Source organism: Rhineura floridana, chromosome 1, assembly GCF_030035675.1.
Source record: "Rhineura floridana isolate rRhiFlo1 chromosome 1, rRhiFlo1.hap2, whole genome shotgun sequence".
Classification (NCBI taxonomy): Eukaryota; Metazoa; Chordata; class Lepidosauria; order Squamata; family Rhineuridae; genus Rhineura; species Rhineura floridana.
In genome coordinates, this window is record NC_084480.1 from 74,349,160 (window position 1) to 74,368,338 (window position 19,179).

The 19,179-nt window shown below is 42.4% G+C and overlaps 1 protein-coding gene across 3 annotated transcripts; it reads right to left on the reverse strand.

The window, feature by feature from the left end:
- Positions 1–13: 13 nt before the first annotated feature.
- REEP5 (receptor accessory protein 5) lies at positions 14–19,179 on the reverse strand. Of its 3 annotated transcripts, none has more exons than XM_061624133.1 (5): positions 18,803–19,179; positions 17,382–17,475; positions 4,490–4,628; positions 1,770–1,938; positions 14–394 (listed from the first exon to the last, which is right to left on the reverse strand). In XM_061624133.1, exons 1-5 carry the CDS (start codon positions 18,918–18,920, stop codon positions 345–347), a joined length of 570 nt encoding a protein of 189 aa, XP_061480117.1. In that variant the 5' UTR covers positions 18,921–19,179; the 3' UTR covers positions 14–344. The 3 variants fall into 3 exon arrangements, with proteins under 3 accessions (XP_061480117.1, XP_061480127.1, XP_061480137.1); XM_061624143.1 differs by lacking the exon at positions 18,803–19,179 and adding an exon at positions 18,067–18,164; XM_061624153.1 differs by lacking the exon at positions 18,803–19,179 and adding an exon at positions 17,768–17,852.

The window sequence follows — 19,179 nt, forward strand, 5'->3', positions numbered from 1 at the left end:
ATGCACAAAAAAACAAAGTGTAATGGTCAGAGCCTGGAGCATATTTTATTTAAAGTTTACGTTAACTGCAAGACAAGACGGTACTTACATCTCCCATCTCAGCTTGGAAGATGGACAAACTAATCTGTGTAAGCTTTAGATGCTACCCACTGCACTGGTTTTAAATAAAAATGCTTACTTTCAATACAGAGAACTGCAAAAGCAAGCAATCTTACAACACATTCCTTTAATAAAATAAAAAATGTTTACAAGGCAACATTATTCAAATTACTATATCACGGTCCCCAACAACATCAAGCTGCATAAGGGAAAAGATAAGGAAACTTATCTCCCAGTTAACTGATTTAAGTGCTCTTCTTCTCCTCGCCCAGTAAATTTATTGTTGCTTTTTTAGCTGAAAGAAGAAGAAAAAAATATGACATTTGTATCCTGCAGAATAATATTGTTCTGGACAACTTACAATAGAAGTAAAACAAGGAGTCATAACAAAGACTCATAAAAACAGCAGAGAATAAAATAAATGTAGCAAAACTCACAACAGTAACAAAATGATTGCTAATTCTTGCCGCCCTGGGCTCCTTATAAATCTAATAAATAAAATAAAATAATCTTATAAAGTTTCAGAAGTATCCAAAGAATTTGTAGATCACTAAATAAAAAATAAAGTTGGAAAGCCTGAGAAAATAAAGGGGTCTTAGCCCCGTGTAAAAAGACCACAAGGGAGGTGTCAGTTAAGTCTGGAGAGGGCATTCCAAAAGAGGTGTCACCACTGAAAAGACCCTCTTCAATAGCCACCTGCCATACTTTGGCAGGGAAGGGCCTCAGATAATTGATCTTAAAGTCCAGGTAAATAACATGGAAGGAGGTGATCCTTCAGGTGAAGTTTTAACTATGATGGCATTACTGAATGATTAGAGATGCAAGACTACATGAAAGGGGCCAGCACATGCATTTTTAAGACAACTGGGCAGATACTGTGGGTGGATGTCAACAGGCATCAGATTTCTAAGCAGCTGAAACTGTTGCAGCCCTGGAAATGCCATTTATATTCTGAGTGTTGATGTTGTTGTTTTTTAGTGGCCCAGCACTCAAAATTCTGTAAGCTATATAAATTAAGCAAATTAAATATATTTGCATAGATGTGCTTCCTAGGATAGTTCATCCTCTGCTGTTATTCATGGGAAGAGCAACAAGATTAAGGAAACCATGCTTCGCTTGCTCAGTGGAAATGTTGCTTTCTTCTCCCATGTTTGAGAATCCATTAGGATTAGTCTATACAACTTGAACCCTTGTTGCAGCTTTCAAGGGCTAGAGCAAGGATGGGAACCTGTGGTCTTCCAGATGTTGCTAAACTCCAACTTCCATCATCTCTGACCACAGGTTGGGGCTGCGACACCACATTTGGAAGGCCTCACCCCTGGACTAGAGACTTTGTTATTTATCTTTGAAAAAATGGGTGCTGGGATTCTCAGCATCTAGTACCAGATTCTGTGCTTATATGGTAAAAATCATGGATTCACAGACCAGCATGCAGTTTGTCTCCACTGCTCAGGTCAAAGCCAATGCTATTCATTATGGTCAATTATGGTTAGAAGAAATTACTCCAATAAAACCAGACACATATCCCACAGCATGTCTCACTACATCACCTTTCTACCTTTCAATGCCTTTGTCCAAATCCAGTTACAAAATCACAATTATCCACAAAGTAGACTATCTTGGAGCAGAAAAATCTTTGGAAGAAATTGGCCCTGTTGGCCTCACCTCACCTTCTTTAGTAATGGTGTCTGCTGTCTCTGCAGCTTTGTCTTTCAAATCCTTTACTACATTATCCAGCTGAGCCTCGTGCTTCAGAAAGAAAGGGCGGATAATTCGGTGGTAAAGAAGTTCTGCTCCATTTGAGGGACTTGGAGCCATGCACCATAACAGAAATCCACACTGCACAAAACAGAGAGGGAGGGGGAACAGGAAATTATGTATTATAATCCTGCCCACTATTAGTGGCATAGAAAGATCTGTAATCTTGATGTCCGAACAAGCCAGCATAGCAGAACGGCTCAGATACTGATCAGGAGTCCTTTCGTTTGAATTTCCCTTTTGTCATGATCCTAGGCATTTCACCTCTGCTGTGACAATAGGTTACAACTCTATACCACTGTGTCACTCTAGTTTAGCTTTGGTGCCTCCTCCACTCCAACATGCGGCCAATAAAGCCTTGCAGGGCTGTTGTAATGATTATAATAGTGCATTTGAAACACTTTGAACTCTCTAAAGCACTATATAAATGCTATTTACGTGATTCATACTTGAAAAACCCCACAAGGGACAGTGTAACATGTACCTAGGAGTTACATGAATTGGTTTAGTTACAGTTAGTAAGCTAATAAAAGGATATCATGTCTGCCCAAGGCTATGGGATGTTCGAGGTCAGTGACAGTATGCTTCTGAATACTAGCTGCTGGTAAACAACAGCAGGAGAGGACTATTGCCTTCATATCCTGCATGTAAGCTTTCTAGAGGCAGTTGTCTGGCTGCTGTGGAAAACAAAATACTGGAATAGATAGCTGTTTGGTCTGATCCAGTGGGTCCCTTCTATTCTTAAAAGCTAAAGAACAAATATGTATGTCTGCATGACAGAGGGCATATGTGAAGTGCCTGTGTGAGAAAAACAGTGCACGCCTGTGTCACGATTTTAAAAACTGAACATAAGAACCTAAAAAGAACCCTGCTGGATCACAGTGGCCAGCCAGATGCCCATGGGAAGCCCACAAGTGATTTATCAGTTATTAATTTGTCAATAAGGCCTAGAATTTCATATCTTGTCACTACTAGTTGCCTCAATTCTTCAGACTACCTTCCAGAGAAAGTACAGGTCCAGGGATCTGCCCTATATCTTCTGCAGATGCAAAACATTCATTCAGCCTCTCTGCAATCTCCTTCAGCCACCTTTGACTCCGCTGTCATCCAAAGGTCCAATCCCCCCCCCACTACTGATCTTCTGCTACTAATGTATTTAAAGAACTTTTGTTCTTGGTCTTTATGCTTTTAGCAATGTACTCCTAGAATTCTTTTTTGGCATCCCTTATTGTCTCCTTGGATTTCTTTTGCCAAGTTTGTGTTGCTTTTGTTCTCTCCTTTCAACAAAATTTCCATTTTCTTGACTCTGGTTATTAACCACACTGGTATCCTCCTGGACTTGATGGAACCTAATCCAGTCTATAGTATACATTCTAGCTGAGCTTCCATTATTGTTGTTTTGAGCAACTCCCAAGCATTTTGGAGAGATTTGACCCTTTTCATTTTCCCTTTCAACTTCCTTTTTACCAAACCCCTCATTTTTGGGAAATTTCCCCTTTTGAAGTCAAATGTGACTGTATTGGATTTTTTTTTTTTGTAATTGTTCACTTAAATATACGTTGAATTTGATAGCACTATGGCGATTGTTCCCAACTGGTTCAACAACACTTACACTTTGCACCAGGTCCTGGCTAGAACTCAATATTAAGTCCAGGGTCACCACCCCTCTGGTCAGTTCTATGATCAACTGTTCTTGGGCACAGTCATTTAGGGTATCTTGAAATTTTACTTCTTTATTGTGACTGGTGCATGCATGTAACTAGTTTATGTGAAAGCAACTGAAGTCACTACAACATTTGCCCTCTTGATTTCATTCTCGATCTCAAGATCACCCTAAACATTTTGGTCAAGGTGGTGATAATATGTCCCCAGTACTAAATTACTAGATACTAAAAAACTGGTAGTGCAACTTCCCTCAAGCCACATACAAAGGTTCTTAGAGGCAGCTGTCTGGCCACTGTGGGGAAAGGCAGGGAAAAAGTGCTGGAATAGATGACTTTTTGGTCTGACCCAGTAGGTCCCTTGTTCTTAAAAACTATAGCACAAATTTGTATGGCTGCATGGCAGAGGGTCTGTATGACAAAGCTCACAGCTCTGAAGACATGCAAGATTCCACTAATACAGCTGCAGCAAGAAAATAGTGCAACAGCCAGTTTAGGTTTTCAAAAACCAAATAAAACTCAGTAGCAAAGGAAAATTTGCATGAAGTTATGATGTCAATATCCTCCTTTCACTTTTCCAATTATATTTCCCCCTCTTCCTTTTGGAATTTCATCCTTGTATGAATCAGGAAAATCCTGCCATTCCTCTCCTGCATGATTGTACACCTCTAACCTTCCAGAACCTTAAATCACTACTGTGGATCAAATTTACTGCATGCTTTAAGAGCCAGTGCATATACTAGAGGCAAACCATGTTTGGCTAAACCCACTCCACCTGCCCCCAAGCTGGCGTTTCATGCTGAAGTAGTCACTTCCAGGTTTTTGACTACAGAACCCACTAACAAAATTCCAACTTCATTTGGTAAGCCAAATGAAGTCTAGATGAACTGACATTTTCCTACAATATCAGAGACCCACTGGGGATTCCTGATACTGTTGGAGACTACAGCAGGAGTGCAAGCGGAACAAACCTTCATCATGTAGTAGAAAGGGAACCAGGAGAGAAAGATATCAGAGAAAAATTCTGCTATGCTGAAGATGCCATACACAACCCAGTAGGTCAGCCACTGTGTGTCGTCATCTTTGTTAGGGCTTTCAATGGCCTTGATGCTGAAAGAAAAGGTAAGCTGTTTCATTCCATCTACAGGTCACACACATGATAACAGCTCTACTTCAATTATGTTGTATCCAATCTAAATCTGAGTGCTCACATAAAAAGCAGCTGACCTAGATTTTTTTTTCTTTTTACATAATGTTTGATTCTCAGATATAAACTTGTATAAATTTTCAAGTTGGGGATATGAACAGGCTACAAAACTTGCATTACTTTTTAGAATTTCTACATCACTTTCCCACCAAAATCTGGTTTACTAGTAATAATGATAATCCACAGAATAATCTTAATATGGTGGTGGTGAAATTCTGTCACAGAGAACTACCACTTCCTAAGCCCTGCCAGCAGAAGGTGGAGGAAGCAGCTTTTTCTTATTTTTCTCTTTAAAAAAAAAAAAAGACCACCGGGAGCGATGGGGGTGGGGGATAAGCTAGGCCAACTCCAGGGCTGATGTGGTTTTGCAGGTAATTTAGGAAGGTGGGGGGGATCAAGGGGGCATAACATCCTGCAGATCCATGACCTTCCCCTAACACACCCTTAGAATGTCCTATTTAACATTCACTACAGTTTGTTTGCCCATAGAACAGTGGTGGCACTTCCTGTGGCCACACCAGGGCATCTCAAACAGCAGACCTCTTCCTCTGCACATAATACCATCCATCTGCCTCTCACCCTTCACAGGAGCTATCGTTTATCAGTAGGGATGAGAGATACACCCATTTTGAAAATGTATGCTTAACACACTGTAACATGCAGTTATGAATAACATGCAGTTGTGAAAAGAGTGTGTTGTTAGCTATAGTCTATGATGGGAATATAGCCTCCAAATAGCCAGGAACAAATGCACATTTGCAACTGTGTAACATGTGAAGTGCAGTGAAATTAACATGGTTATAAAGAATTTTATGTTTCCACTTAATGACAAAGCACAGTATTAATTTTATAGCATTTTATATAATATAAATACAAAAGTATACAAAATTGAAGTGACCAAATGTCAATCATAAACAGATTCATATAGAAAATGATGCACTTCTAAGATACTGAGTATATAACCCCGACAATATTTCCAAATGCATGAGTTTATTTCAGAGTATACCTTCTACTTTTACAACAGGCAACCATAGACTTAAGGGGGGGATTTGTTTGCCAATTTAATAGCCAGCAAGCAAGAAAGCTGGCAGCTGATCTTAAGCTCTGAAGTAGTTGTACCACATAGCACTGGAGTCGTAAGATTTCTGTGTTGGCACAGTATCACAGTTGATGACTCTGTACCATGCTGCAACAGCAATGTTACTAGATTTAAGCAACTACTCTCTATAGAATCCTAGGAACTTTCTGATAGATCCTCATGGGATCTATTTCAGTCTTAGAAAATCGTGTGGTTGGACTCTGGCCAATTAAAATTAAATGGAATTGGTAGTTTAAGGTGCCAGATTGACTTTTGTTTGCTACCACAGACTAACATGGCTACGCTTCTGCAATCTGTTTGTATGGATGGGTTTGTTACTAAGTGTGGTAGCATAACCTACTGTTTTCACCACTTTAGCTTTGCGGATAAGTAGGAACAGGTTACGAGGTTCTTCCAATGATGTCATGAGGACTTACACTTCAGTGCTAAAACACGCTTACTAGATTCCACATGTTTCACAAACCTCAGGAGTTCCACACCAGAGGAGGCTCTTTGACAAGCTCAGATTCAGGAAGTCTAATAAGAAATGTACCCCATATTCAAAGGCTATGAAGCACCTTGGTACAATACAACAACCTAAACAGCAAGAGCTATTGAGAACTAACCACAGTCAAAGCCAAAATATAATGCTGCTGCCTGTTAAATATGAATAATTATTTTAATGTTCACTTATGCCACATTATTCTGTTGGAAAACACAGTTCTTTTCAAGATCAGACAAAGTATGTAATTATTCTGTTTGCTAATGCTAACATATCTAGTAGATAGGAAAACCCAGTGCAAAGTAAAATCAAGTTATTAGCAAATTCTTATTATGTGATCTGGGTTGCAAGAAAGGGGATTAAAACTTGCATCAGACTGGAGTGCGCTAATATGTTTTAAGTTCACGGCATTACACAGACTTAGTTAAATCAATGTGACATTCCAGAAAATGTGTTAAAGGTGAAATGTGTGCCTGTTGTCGTAAGATAAATGTAGGTATGGGAGTTTGCGAGGCAGCTGTCAGTGGCCTCTGGCCGTCTTCTCATAATAGCTTTTCTGCTTCAAGCAACACAGGAGCATTCTGGTGGTTCCCTGGCTAACAGGTGTTTGCTTGTTCCTGTTTTAAGTGTCCATGTTCTTACTAGTGTTTTTCAGAGAATTATATTTAAACACAGTGAATAAGTTAAAACCAGTCCTTGATGGAGGAGAGGGACAGGAAAGATCTGAAAAGAACCTTAAACCAACTTGTAATGCACACGTTTGGCCTACAGAAACATGTAGCACTTCAAGCACAACAGAAGCTGAAACTGGCGGAACAGGGTTTAAGGATGGGGGGAGGGGGAGAAATCCTACACAGACACTTAATTCCCACTCTCCTACTAAAATACGTGTGTGTAAGTTCCAGCGCCCCAGGGATCACAAACGTATATCCCACAGTAGTCTTCTGGAGTATGAAAAGATACCAGATAGCACACACTGGATTGAGTTCTTTTTCTCTGGACAACTACCACCACACTTTTATAGAAGCCCTATTCCAGTGATACGACACGTTGTCTAACAGAGATCAAAGGGAGGATTTTCCCATTGACTCATGAGGAAAAACGAATGGGTCAAGGATGCCTTGCAATTGCAGTCAAGTGATTTGCCTGCTGACCTGGGGCAAGTAGTGGTTGCCAATAAACCAGCCACAGTGTAATATGTTTGCCAAAGAAACATTTTGTTCTCTCTAAGTGCATAAATCTCCTAGGCAGGGACTTGCTGGATCAGGATATCACTTAACCTGTTAATTTATACCTCCAACTCCATGGAGAACCCTTCATTTCCCAAACTATTATGATTCCAGGCTGCTGTTCACTGGGGCTGATTCTAACAGCATAACATTCAAAACATAATTTGGTTTGACAAATAACCAGAAAACAAATTTGAGAGTGCAAATTGTGTTCAGGAGGCTTTGGGGGGAGGAACATTTTGCAATTCAAATTCAAAATTCAAATTAACAGACTCTCATTGACCTAGAGATCCCAATCCAGTTAGCCTTCAGCACTGAATTTATTGGCACTGCTCTTGAGTAAATGAGTTGGGATTGTAGCTCCAATTAGTCAAACTGTTCTCATAACTTGATGTTCAAGAACAACAATCCAGTGTGGCCAAAAGGAACAGAGGACAACAAGCAGACTGAAGGCTGGGCTATGCTAAAAGTACTGTAATATGATACAATTTATAGTAAATGTAGCCTTGTTTTAATGTCAAGTGGTTAGTTACACTATAGCAGCTATTCCCAAGAATAAGGCAGGCTTTAAACTCAATAAATCACAGCCTTATATTTTATTGTGGGAATGGTTATCCGCCATGGAGGTCTTTTTGCTGATCTTATACGCAAATCAAATTAGAAGGCTGATATCAAGGCCACACTTAGAAGAATTCAACACACTGAACAGGAAAAAAAAAAACAGCCTCCCCTTTCAGTCCTTACCCAGTTTGCACATCATGAGAAATCATGGTCACTGTGAACACACTGATCTGGGCTGCTTTGTTCTGCCCCGCTATCACTCAGGGGGAAATACCACTATCCCTGGCTTAGTATTATGTTCAAACCAAGGATCATGGTTTGTCTGGGTGAAACAAATCAGTAAGTAAAGAACAAACCTTAGGTACAGATCATGTTTTTTGGGGAATGAAACAAACCACAATCCTGGAGTATAACACTGAGCTAGGGATCATAATGTGTTTTCCCCTTGCAATTGCAGGGAGGGGCAAAACAGCCCAGACCAGAATATTTACCATTAACCATTAACTATATATAGCTTATCACAAAGGCGGAAAACCTTTTCAGCCTGGTGGGCCAGCCAATCCAGTCAGTTTGGATTTACCTGCTGTCCTTTGGAAAGAAGAGCTCCTTATAAAAATAGAGCATTTTTTATTTCCAGACAGGACTTGAAAAACACTTTGCACAGTGCTTCCAGAGAACCCAACAACCAGGTGATTCTTAGGTGCTGCAGAAGGGTCTTTGCAGGCGCTGCCAATTGGCAGGGCTTGCAAAGCCCCTTTCAGCCAAGTCCCACCTTTACCTACCCCTCCCCTGATGTTGTGTATGCCATCGGGTGTAGGGCAGGTATGTGTGGGTTGCCCAAAACAGCCTGGTGGGCAAAAGGTGACATGCAACAACTGCAATTTGAAATTAGGCAAAAACATTCTCAGTTTCTATATCCAGAAAAAGCAATAATGAGGTTCAATTAAGTTTGTTGCAGCCTAACACAAGAGAAGCCACATAAGCATGGTACTCCATCAGCCCATATATTTTTATAGGCAGCAGCTGTTTTGCTAGAGACACAGTGAGCCGAACAGAAGGGTTTCTGGCCAGCTTGAGAATACTCCAAATCAGCAGCAGGACACTGAAAAGCAGGGGATGCAATTTTGATGGAAGGAGAAAGGGTGGCTGTCTCTCCCTACAAGTCACTTCCTATGAAGCATTTACTTTTTCAGGGACACAGTGAACAGGGAGGCACACTCACTGGCAGTGTGGCATTGCAGAAAGAAAAGGAAGATCTGGGTTAAAATATTCTTCACTGAGGCATAAAATTAACGAGGTGACCCAGTCTAACCTATCTGATAAACAGCAGTCCACACATTTTGGCCAGCCTTGTAGACAGGGCACTTTAGTAGAGAAGCCAAAAGGGGACCCTCCCCTTGCTCCTGACCTTGGGAAACACTCAGCACGGCAAGAGGAGCGAGTAGAATTATGGACCTTTTCTCCTTCGGTTGGTATGAAGAGCTCCTTGAAGGAAATGAAGGATGACAGATGTGAGAGACAGATTGCTTCTGCCCTCTCCCACCCATTATGAGTGATTGTGGGTCTCCACTTACTGTTTCTAAGGCACTTGGCATAGAAAAACTCCAGAATTTAGAGGATTATATTCATTTGCTTTGAGTCCCAGCCTTTTGACATGGTCAATTAGGATCACTTTTTTCTCTAAGAGCTCTGACCCACATTTATACTGTATTTAAAGTTAATCCAGGCATGCTTTCCCTCTATGTTCTATGTATGTCATGAGATACCTTTGAGATTTTCTATACTACATGAGCCTTCAAATGCTTTTAGCTTTGCTGGATTATTTAGGCATTGTCCAACAATACAAAAATAGTTGATGTATATAATGGAAAAGGATTTATCAGAGAGTCCGGAAATCCGCAGGGCAAGTCAGTTCAATCTTATGTAAATAAATAAATAAAAATAAAAAGGTTCTACAGGTACAAAATTAAACAAGTGGGTCAGGGTTTCCTGACTGATTTCTCCTTTCATTCTCATCTTATACTAAAATGCTGTTTTAAATTTGGTCACACATATTAATTCTTCCCAATAATGTATTGCTTCTTCTTGAGGAAAAGAAAAAAGCCTAACAATGAATAGAATAATAATGACAACATTTATATTCCACCTTTCCTCCAAGGAACTCAAGGTGTTATACATGGATCTCCTCCCTCCCCATTTTATCCTCACAACAACTCTGTGAGGAAGGCTTGAGAGACTGTGACTGGCCCACGGTCACTCAACAAGATTAACAGCTGAGCGGGAATTTGAACTCTGATCTCCCAGGTGCTTTTCCAACACTCTAACACACTGCCACCCTGGGTTCCTTCTGGGAGGAAGGGCAGAATATAATATCCTACCCTACCAATAAATACCACACTGGCTCTCACTGTATAGGAGATTCCTATGGTGCTGGGCTAACAGCTTTGGCACAAGACCACAAGTACCTAGGAAAAGATGATTCAAGGTGGTAGAGGACTGCATGGGCCAACCACTTAAGTCTGTACAATCTGCAACACAGAGTCAACCCATTGATCCATTTAGCTCAATACAGTCTACAACAGCTGTGGGTAAACTATGGCCCTGAGGCTGTATGTGGCCATGTGCCTAGCTTCAAAAGCCTCCTGCAAGTTCCGATCTTTAGCAAGAGTGATATGTCTCTCCCCTGGTAGCCTGCTGGGCAGGGAGGAGACGTGAGAAAAGGTGTGGCTCGTTCAACTTTTGGCTGTGGGCCCTGCCACCACAAACATGAGCCCCTCAGATTATTCCTGGGGGAACATGGTCCTTGACAGAAAAAAGGAATTGTGTGTCCTGGTCTAAGCTGATTGGCAGCTGTTTTCTAGCATTTAAGGAAGGAGTCTTTATCACCCGTATCTGGAGTTGCCATGAACTGAACATGGGACTTTTTGTATGCAAAACAGGCACTCTGCCACTTACGTACATCACTCCCCTCACATCTGTGATTAGTGACCTCTTGGTTCAGAAGCTGCAGCTGGTGCAAAATGCAGCAACCCGATTGCTCAATGGGGCAGGGTATTGCCAACAAGGAACCCCGCTGCTGAAAAATTTGCACTGGCTGCCCATTAGCTACTGGGCCATGTTCAAGATTCTGGTTTGGGAGTACAAAGTCCCATACAGCTTGGGACCAGGATACCTGAAATACCGTCTTATTCCTTCTATGCCCAGTCAATCACTGCCCTCTGCAGGTGAGGGCCTCCCGCAGATACCATCTTCTCAGGAGATCTGTTCTGCACAACATAGGAATCAGACCTTCAGTATAGTGGCACCTACCCTTTGGAATTCCATCCCCTTAAATATTAGATAGGCACTATCTCTGTTATCTTTTCGGCACCTACTAAAGACCTTTCTCTTTCAACAAGCCTTTTAAGTAGATAACTTATCCTAGTCTGTGTTGAAATTGCTTTTTAACATGTTTGTAAAGCTTTTTTTAAAAGTTATTTTTAAATATGTTTTGTTTTTATATATTTTGAAGTCTGCTTTTATGATTTTTTAGTGTTTATATTTGCTGCCCTTGGCTCCTACTAGGAGGATATAAATTTAATTAATTAATAAATAGAGAGGGCTTCTACTGCATTCCTCAGGGCTGCAATCTGGAAGTTGTGCTCTAGGCTGTTTCTCTCTTCCACAGACTGGTGTGTTGTTAGGTAGCCAAATCATGTCAAGGCAGCCACATACAATATCTGGAAAGGTTGTGAGGAGAGGAAAATAGTTCTCACACATGTGGTCAGAGACCCAGAAGACAACACCACAGGAATCGCACTCCACTACTACAGAGACAAAACCAGAGACACCTATCATTAAATTTGGGCAGGAAGTTCATCAGTGAGTCGCAACCTACAGCACTGGCTGACTGTGGGGAGAAAACGTTAGTCCTATCTCTTACACAAAGTGTCTGACACCCCAGTGAGATGCATTACAGGGGTAAGGAAATTAGCACATGGTCATAAGCAAGCACTTTCCACAGAGGTCTGCTATGCAACTCCAAGATGAAGCAAACAATGTTGCAATGCTCTGGCTGGGTATTTGCACCATCTTCACATTCTCAAAGTAATGCCATAAACGCTGTTTGGTCTTGCAAAAGATTGAGAAATAGCTAGGATCATCCGGACAGGCAATTTAAGACCTAACAAACTTAAAATATCTTGGATAACACAGGCTCAAATATTAAGGAAGGCATCATCTTGGCATTCTGGAGGCTGAGTCCTGCAGTTTACAGAGTAGGAATATATATATTTTAAAAATGTAACCCACTTCTGCTTTACTTTCTTATGTGCAATGGAGATCTCTCTGCATTTTCACTAGGTACACTAAGCTGTGGTTCATTCATCTCCTCCTACTGACATGCTATGCCTACGGCAAGCACTGTAGTCTGAAAGTATCTGATAATAGCAGTTCACATCATCATGTTAAATTCATTGTAGGCAAATGATAAATCAGCCTATCCATGCAATCTATGTCTTCTGGAAAGTTCAATGGACTTACTCCCGGTTATGTGCAGAGAAGATTTCAACCTAAGAGAATGAAAGCTAAAATATACGATACTGGACATCTGTGATTGGATATCCCACCTCTATTATTATTGTTATTACTAGCAGGACAACTAACAAATGGAGGGGGGTACTCTCAACAGGAAAACAACTTGGGTGAGAAAGGTAACCTTCCGTTCCTACTTCACAACAATATCTCAGTACAGTGGTGGGCTGGATAAGGGCCAATAAGCTGAGGGTGAATCTTGACACAATGGGGGCCTTGTAGACGGGCGGTTCCAGGTCTAGGAACTGGCTAATTTGCCTGTTCTACATGGAATTGCTTTCCACCAAAAGGAACAGGTGTGTAGTCTAGGGATGCTACCTGATCCAACATTGTCACTGGAGACCCAAGTGGCCACAGTTGCAAGAAATGCCTTTTACCAGTTTGGGCTGGTGTACCAGCTATAACCATTTCTGGATAGGTATAGCCTGGCCACAGTGCCCCATGCATAACTTCAAAACTGGATTACTATAAAGTGCTCTGTCTGACACTGCCTTTAAGGCTGATCCAGAAGATGCAGCTGGTGTAGAATGGGTGTGATCAAGACTAAAGTAGGTGTGGCCAAAGTGGTACAGCCCCCCCCATGCATTCAGATGCATATATACATCACACTCAGATGCACAGATTCCCTCCTGCAATTAGCATTTTAGCTGTTGTCAAGCTTAATTGTTGGGTGGAGGGTGATTTTCCTGGAGATTGTAGCTGGGGTGGGGGGGATTAACCCTTCCCTCCACTGCTACACTCTCCAGGAAGATCGCCCTGGCTCTCCTAGCCTTCTACTGAGGTTTCACAGGAAACCATGTGACTTATCAAACCACAAATACAGTTAGTCATATCTAAAAGGCTTTTTAAAGAACCCAAAAAGTGTGGCAGAGCGGGGGAAGGGTGGAAGGACTAACTGCATTGATTTGACACATGCTTTTCAAACAATGTTCACCACATGATTCTATATGACAACCCTCAAGTCAGTGTACTGGGGAAAATGGAACAGATGCAGGAGCATGTTGCAAAGCAAGATTTAGCAACTTTTAAAAGATGTTATTTGGGAGAGAGCCTCACACAGAACATTTGAAAGCCTGGGGGGGGGCAAAGAGATAAGAAGAACTGACTTTTATATACTGATTCAAAACATGAAGTTGCCTGTTGTGTCCAAAAATGCATGTCCTCTCATGTCAGTCTTTATTAATACTTCAGCAGTGTGTATATTTGCCCAAGGAAAGCCAAGACAAATGATAAATAGGGACTTTTGTCCAAGCTTTGTCCCCTGAAGAATGTTGCTTTCCAACACCAGTCCCCTTTGAGGTCTTCATTATTGTATCAAAGCTTGGAAGCACAAGGGATATTGAACTAGGATTGTATATAGTGTAAAACTTGTATGAGAAAATATCTGTGCTTCTGACGAATGTCTGACAAGTATTTTCCTCACTAGCTTTTGCCCTGCACTGTTAAATGAAAATGTTTCAATTCACCAGATTGCTACAACAAGCCTTCCATAAACAGAGAGCACACTGTAGGATGATTTGTACTGGTGGGAAGGAACACAGAACTTTGCAGAAAGTACAGAGGCCACTGAGGCCGTCTCTCTCTCTCTCTAGCGAATGACTACTATGTGAAAAACAAACAGATTTTAAAAATACGATCATGGAAACATCCACTTAATAGCTGGTTTCTACTGGACATTTTTGCACACAAATTTTGTACAAAAATGTATTGTCTACTTCTGCAGAATGGATTTGTTCTTTGTAGTTTTAAAATTGAAGTCAGATTTAAGACCTGAGAAAACGGGAGAAGCTGCCTCTGCTCATTCAAGTATTTGACTTTGGTCCTCAGATGTCTTATCCTGAAAGATTTCAAATGTGCACTAGTTCACACATGACAAGTGTCTCACTCGCACCACTGAGCTTGGAGTTAAGACTGCTCACATGGAGGCCCTGTTTTAGTGAACGGATACCTGTAGACGGTTGCAGCATATGAGGCCACCAATATTCTTGTGATGGCGAAGGCAGTTTTTCAAGTTGTCACCATCACAGAAATCTCTGTAGTTTCACATAAGCATTTCATGTGGAGGTGCCAGTTCAAACACATACACCACCTCCCTACAAGGCACTCCAGAAGCTTCTCTGTATCTCTGTCTCTCTCTCTCACATGGGGACTTTTATTATGTATGAACCAGCATTGCAGGATGTCTGTCTTCCCTTCATCTCATTTCTAACCATTGTATCTTTTCTGTCTCACTTACCTGAAAGTCCCAGTGAATCCAATGGGGCTTAACAAATATAGGACTGCATTGTCTTTCACCCTTTTATGCAATGTGGTTTTTTTGTCACTCTTCATAAGCAAATTTATTGACATTTTTTTATTAATCTTACCCATTATGAAACCATATAATGTGAAGAGAATTGATACCATACTAAATGGCATGCAGATATACTGAACTGGGCATTGGAAGCAGAAAGGGAGATTACCAGTTAGAACCCTTTTATTGCTATAGAAATAGCCTTGTACGACAATGGTATTTAAGCAACAAGAAGAAAAAACTGCCTGGTTCATACATATAGATGTGACTTGATTACTGGCACTAGGAAGTTGTGAGGTGAGTGAACTCAGTGGCACTGGATTTGGGACAATATGAATGCTCTGTCTCTTGATGTCAGATCTACAATGGCCCATTTATACATGCAAGTCATTAAATATGACAAACATGCACGTGTGAAATGTTCCCACACTCAAAAGATCCCAAGCACGCCCATGGACAAAGAAAGTTACAAATAAGGCAATGGTTGGCAGACCGCATGACACAGGACTGCAGAGCTGCAGCTTATGAACATAAATGGCAGATTTATGAGAGAGACCCCCCCCCAATAATACCCTCTTTAGGACCAAACTAGATTCAAAGTGGGAAATCTACAACTGAATCTCCAGGTATCTTTTCTGGTGTTGTTAAAAGTGTCTGGGCCGAGGTTTGGGATCTAAAGTGACAACAGTGCTGGGGGAGAGAAGGGTTTGATTGTCCCCAACCCCCGATGCCATTTCTTCAACTTAAATAGACAGTATAGCAAAGCTGCTATTATCCCAGGGTGAGGAGAGAATACATGAACCCATGTTGTCTTACCTTCATCAAAGTAACAAATAGCAGCTTCAGAGTGAATGTTATCAGAGAAGCAATGTGGGATGAAAGGGTTAAACACCCTTCTCACAACACCATCACGGCCCTGATCCAATCCCACCCAGAGGCTTTTAACCAAAGAAAAAGACATCAGGATATCCAATCATAGATCTCTCACATCACATCTCTTTTGGTCCTTAATGTCTAGAAACTTTTACCAAGGACAACACTCACTACATTTTTAATTCAGCTGGAGAGACATATGTTATCACATGTATAAGTTACTGACTATTAAAATGACATTATATTGATTTAGAGCAGGTGTAGCCAACATGCTGCCCTCCAAGCGTTGTTGGGCTACAACTCCCATAAGTCCCAAACAGCATGGCTATTGGTCAGGGATGATGGGAATTGTAGTCCAAAACATCTGGAGGGCACCAGATTGGGGAAGGCTGATTTGCAAACTTGTGAAAACATCACACTCCAGTTATTCATGACCTGCCACAAATCAGCTTGTGTGTAAAAGAACTGGTGATTAAACACCTGAGATCAATTCATGCATGCATGTACATCATGAAAGCTCAGCATTCAGTTACTCACAACAGACTATGTAAGCAACTTCAGTTGTCTGAGAAGTGATGCCACAGCTGTTTGTGGCATTTGATCTGTGCTGACCATTCACATGTACAAGTTCTCACTTGATGCTGCAGTTAAGGGATAAAAACACACACATGTGAAAAAGCACCTTTAGCTTTTCTGGAATGTACAGGTGCTCAGGAGCATGCAGAGGATGGTTCATACTTAACAGCAAAGGGAGCACAAGTCCCAAAATATTTCTCTGCACTAACCACTTAGACAGGGTATTCAGATGAGAGTTCTCGCCATTCTTACTCAATTCAGTGCTCATTTCACAACAAGATGCTCCTGGCAAAATTGCAGTCTTTTTTCAATCATGTTTAAGGTGCGGCTCTCCTCCTAACCCATACAAGCTGTTAACAGCATTCAGCCTTTGATCAGGTTCTCACCATAAGAGCCCAGTGTCTCAGCATCCAGCAAAATGCCCTGTTCTTATGTGCATTAAGGTTACATGTTGTAAAGAAGTCAACCCCCTCCCCAAAGTTAAGCAAGCACTTTCTCTATTGAAATAAATGCTTAATTTTTTGTAGAGGCCTACGCATTTGCTCAAATACCCCCAAAGTATTTTAAAGTGACATCATCAGCATTTCAGGGAACACAGCCAACATTTTCAATGCAAGAGAAACTGCCAAGGTAACCTTTCATTCCAGACAGAGCTTGGATATTCTTAAAAGCTTTATGGCAGTAAGGTCCTCGCAAGAGAATAATGTCAAATTCAGGGACTAATGCCAGATAAATGAGGCTACCAAGCTCCAAGGATGCAGGAGCCTGTCAAGTTCAGACAACTGCCTTAAGAATAATCCTATACAAGTCCTTCCCAATGTGAAGATTTGATAGCTATCTGCAACCCAAAAGAAAGTGGGGAAGAAATGACATTACCTGTGGCATTACCACCCCTTAACTTTGGGTTATCAGTGTCAAAGGCAGCTCCCAATGTACCAAAAGAGGAATAGGCTTGTCCCTCAGAACACTTACGAGATGTATGCAGGATAAGCAAACCCGATCAGGTTACAAAGCAGGGATGCTCCATAGCCGATCACCAGATAGATGGCCAGCACGGCAACAATGGCTGAGAGGGAAAGCAGAAAGTCAGTCAGGGCAGAAGGCAGGCCTACAAGCGCACGCACACACACACACACACACAAAATAAGGCAGGGCCTAGTTATATAAAGATGGAAGTGTTTTCTTAATGGTAGAGGCAGGAAATAAACCGATCAATTCCTTCCAAGGAGCTCAATCCCCAACAACTCCAGCCCCCACCATAAAGAAACGGAATTCAGGCACCACATCCTGCCCACTGTTTACCTAGAAGTTTAACGCACACCAAAGGGAGGGAAACGGGGATGGAGGCAGAAGCTAACCTGTAATACCGAAGGGGTACATGCCAGATCCGAGATGCAAACAAGAGACTTGGGTTCAGCCCAGACACGTCAGCTAGTAAAATTACCATCTAGTGGGAGTAACTAACTCTCTTCCCCTCCCCCCATTTCTCAGCAAACACCCGGGACTCCCCCTTCCAAAGCCATTACAAGCAGACTTGGGTCTCTCTCTCTCCCCCCCCCCCCGGTCCCCGTCTCTACTGAAACGTTCTTATAACCACACACACAAATCTAGTGTTTGCACAACACGGCTTAGGAGAAACCTCAAGGAGAAAACCCACAGATGAGGGAGGAGGAGGAGCTGGTCGATGGTAACCTGAGACCAGCCATTTACTGCCGCCGTTGGATATTCAATCCCGGGGCCTGAAGCCCCCGCACTTCCCCCTGCTCCCCGCGGAAGCAAGCTGCCTATCGGCGTCTCCTCCTGCTGCCATAAATGTGGCGGAAGAGAGCGAGACAGGTGCTGAGTGAGGCTCAGGACCTCTTGCACCCGCTACCGAGGATCCTGGGCATTAGCGGGATGGGGGAATGCAAGAGAACAGAGATTCCCCTCCCCACTATTGCAACAGAAGGCCAAAATAAGCCAAGGTGAGGAATGGGCTGCAGGATGTTCCTGATGCAAAGCGGCCGCCTCTTAGTAGCATTATTATGAAGATTGCAGAATGATTTGAATTTGCATTTTAATTAGTGCTGAAGGACACGGGGGGGGGGCTTTGGGGGCCGAAATGCGGGACGCAAGCGCTCCAATCAAAGAAAGTAACATAATGCCATCGCTCCGTTTCAAATCAAGAGGTCTTCCTCCTCCTCCTCCTCCTTCAGGAATCCCTCCCGTTTTCTATCTTTTTCAAAAGCAAACATCACAGGTCCTCCAGTGTGATGTTTGGCATGGCAGCCTCAGGAGGAAGCACGCGGGGAACGGGGGGGGAAGAGAGACTGAGAATCATGAGGCTCCGGGAGGCTGCAGAACAGGGAAAGAGGCAGCCCTCGAGCTGGGCACGGAGAAGCATCGGCACTCACCAATGGCGATGTAAGACCTGTTCACGCCAGTCTTGCTCTCGATTTTCCCCAGCACGTTGGTCAGGCAGTTCTTCTCGTGCAGGAACTTGTCGAACCTCTGCCTCATGGACGCGGCCATGGTGGCGAGATTCTTCCCGGAGCTCCCGGCTCGCCTCGAAGCCAAAGAAAGCGGTTTCGTCTTCCCCAAGAGCAGAGCCGGAATGGAAAAACAAAGGCTTCTTGCTCCTTACCACCAGGCGACGAACCCTGCCTTGCTTTGCTTGGGGAGGGGAAAGGCGAGAGACGTCAGAAACAGCATCATGGGATAGGTGTGTGCGCTCAGCGTCAGCAGAAACCCGGCCCTCGGCGAGCGATCCGGCAGCTCCCCCCCCCCCGGC

Coding starts and splice junctions, on each gene's coding strand:
- REEP5 (XM_061624133.1), bottom strand. CDS start 18,920: ATGGCCGCGTCCATGAGGCAGAGGTTCGACAAGTTCCTGCACGAGAAG. Junction 17,476..18,802: donor CAGGTCTTACATCGCCATTG/GTGAGTGCCGAT, acceptor TTTCCCTCTCAG/CCATTGTTGCCGTGCTGGCC. Junction 1,939..4,489: donor CTTTCTACTACATGATGAAG/GTTTGTTCCGCT, acceptor TGTTTTGTGCAG/TGTGGATTTCTGTTATGGTG.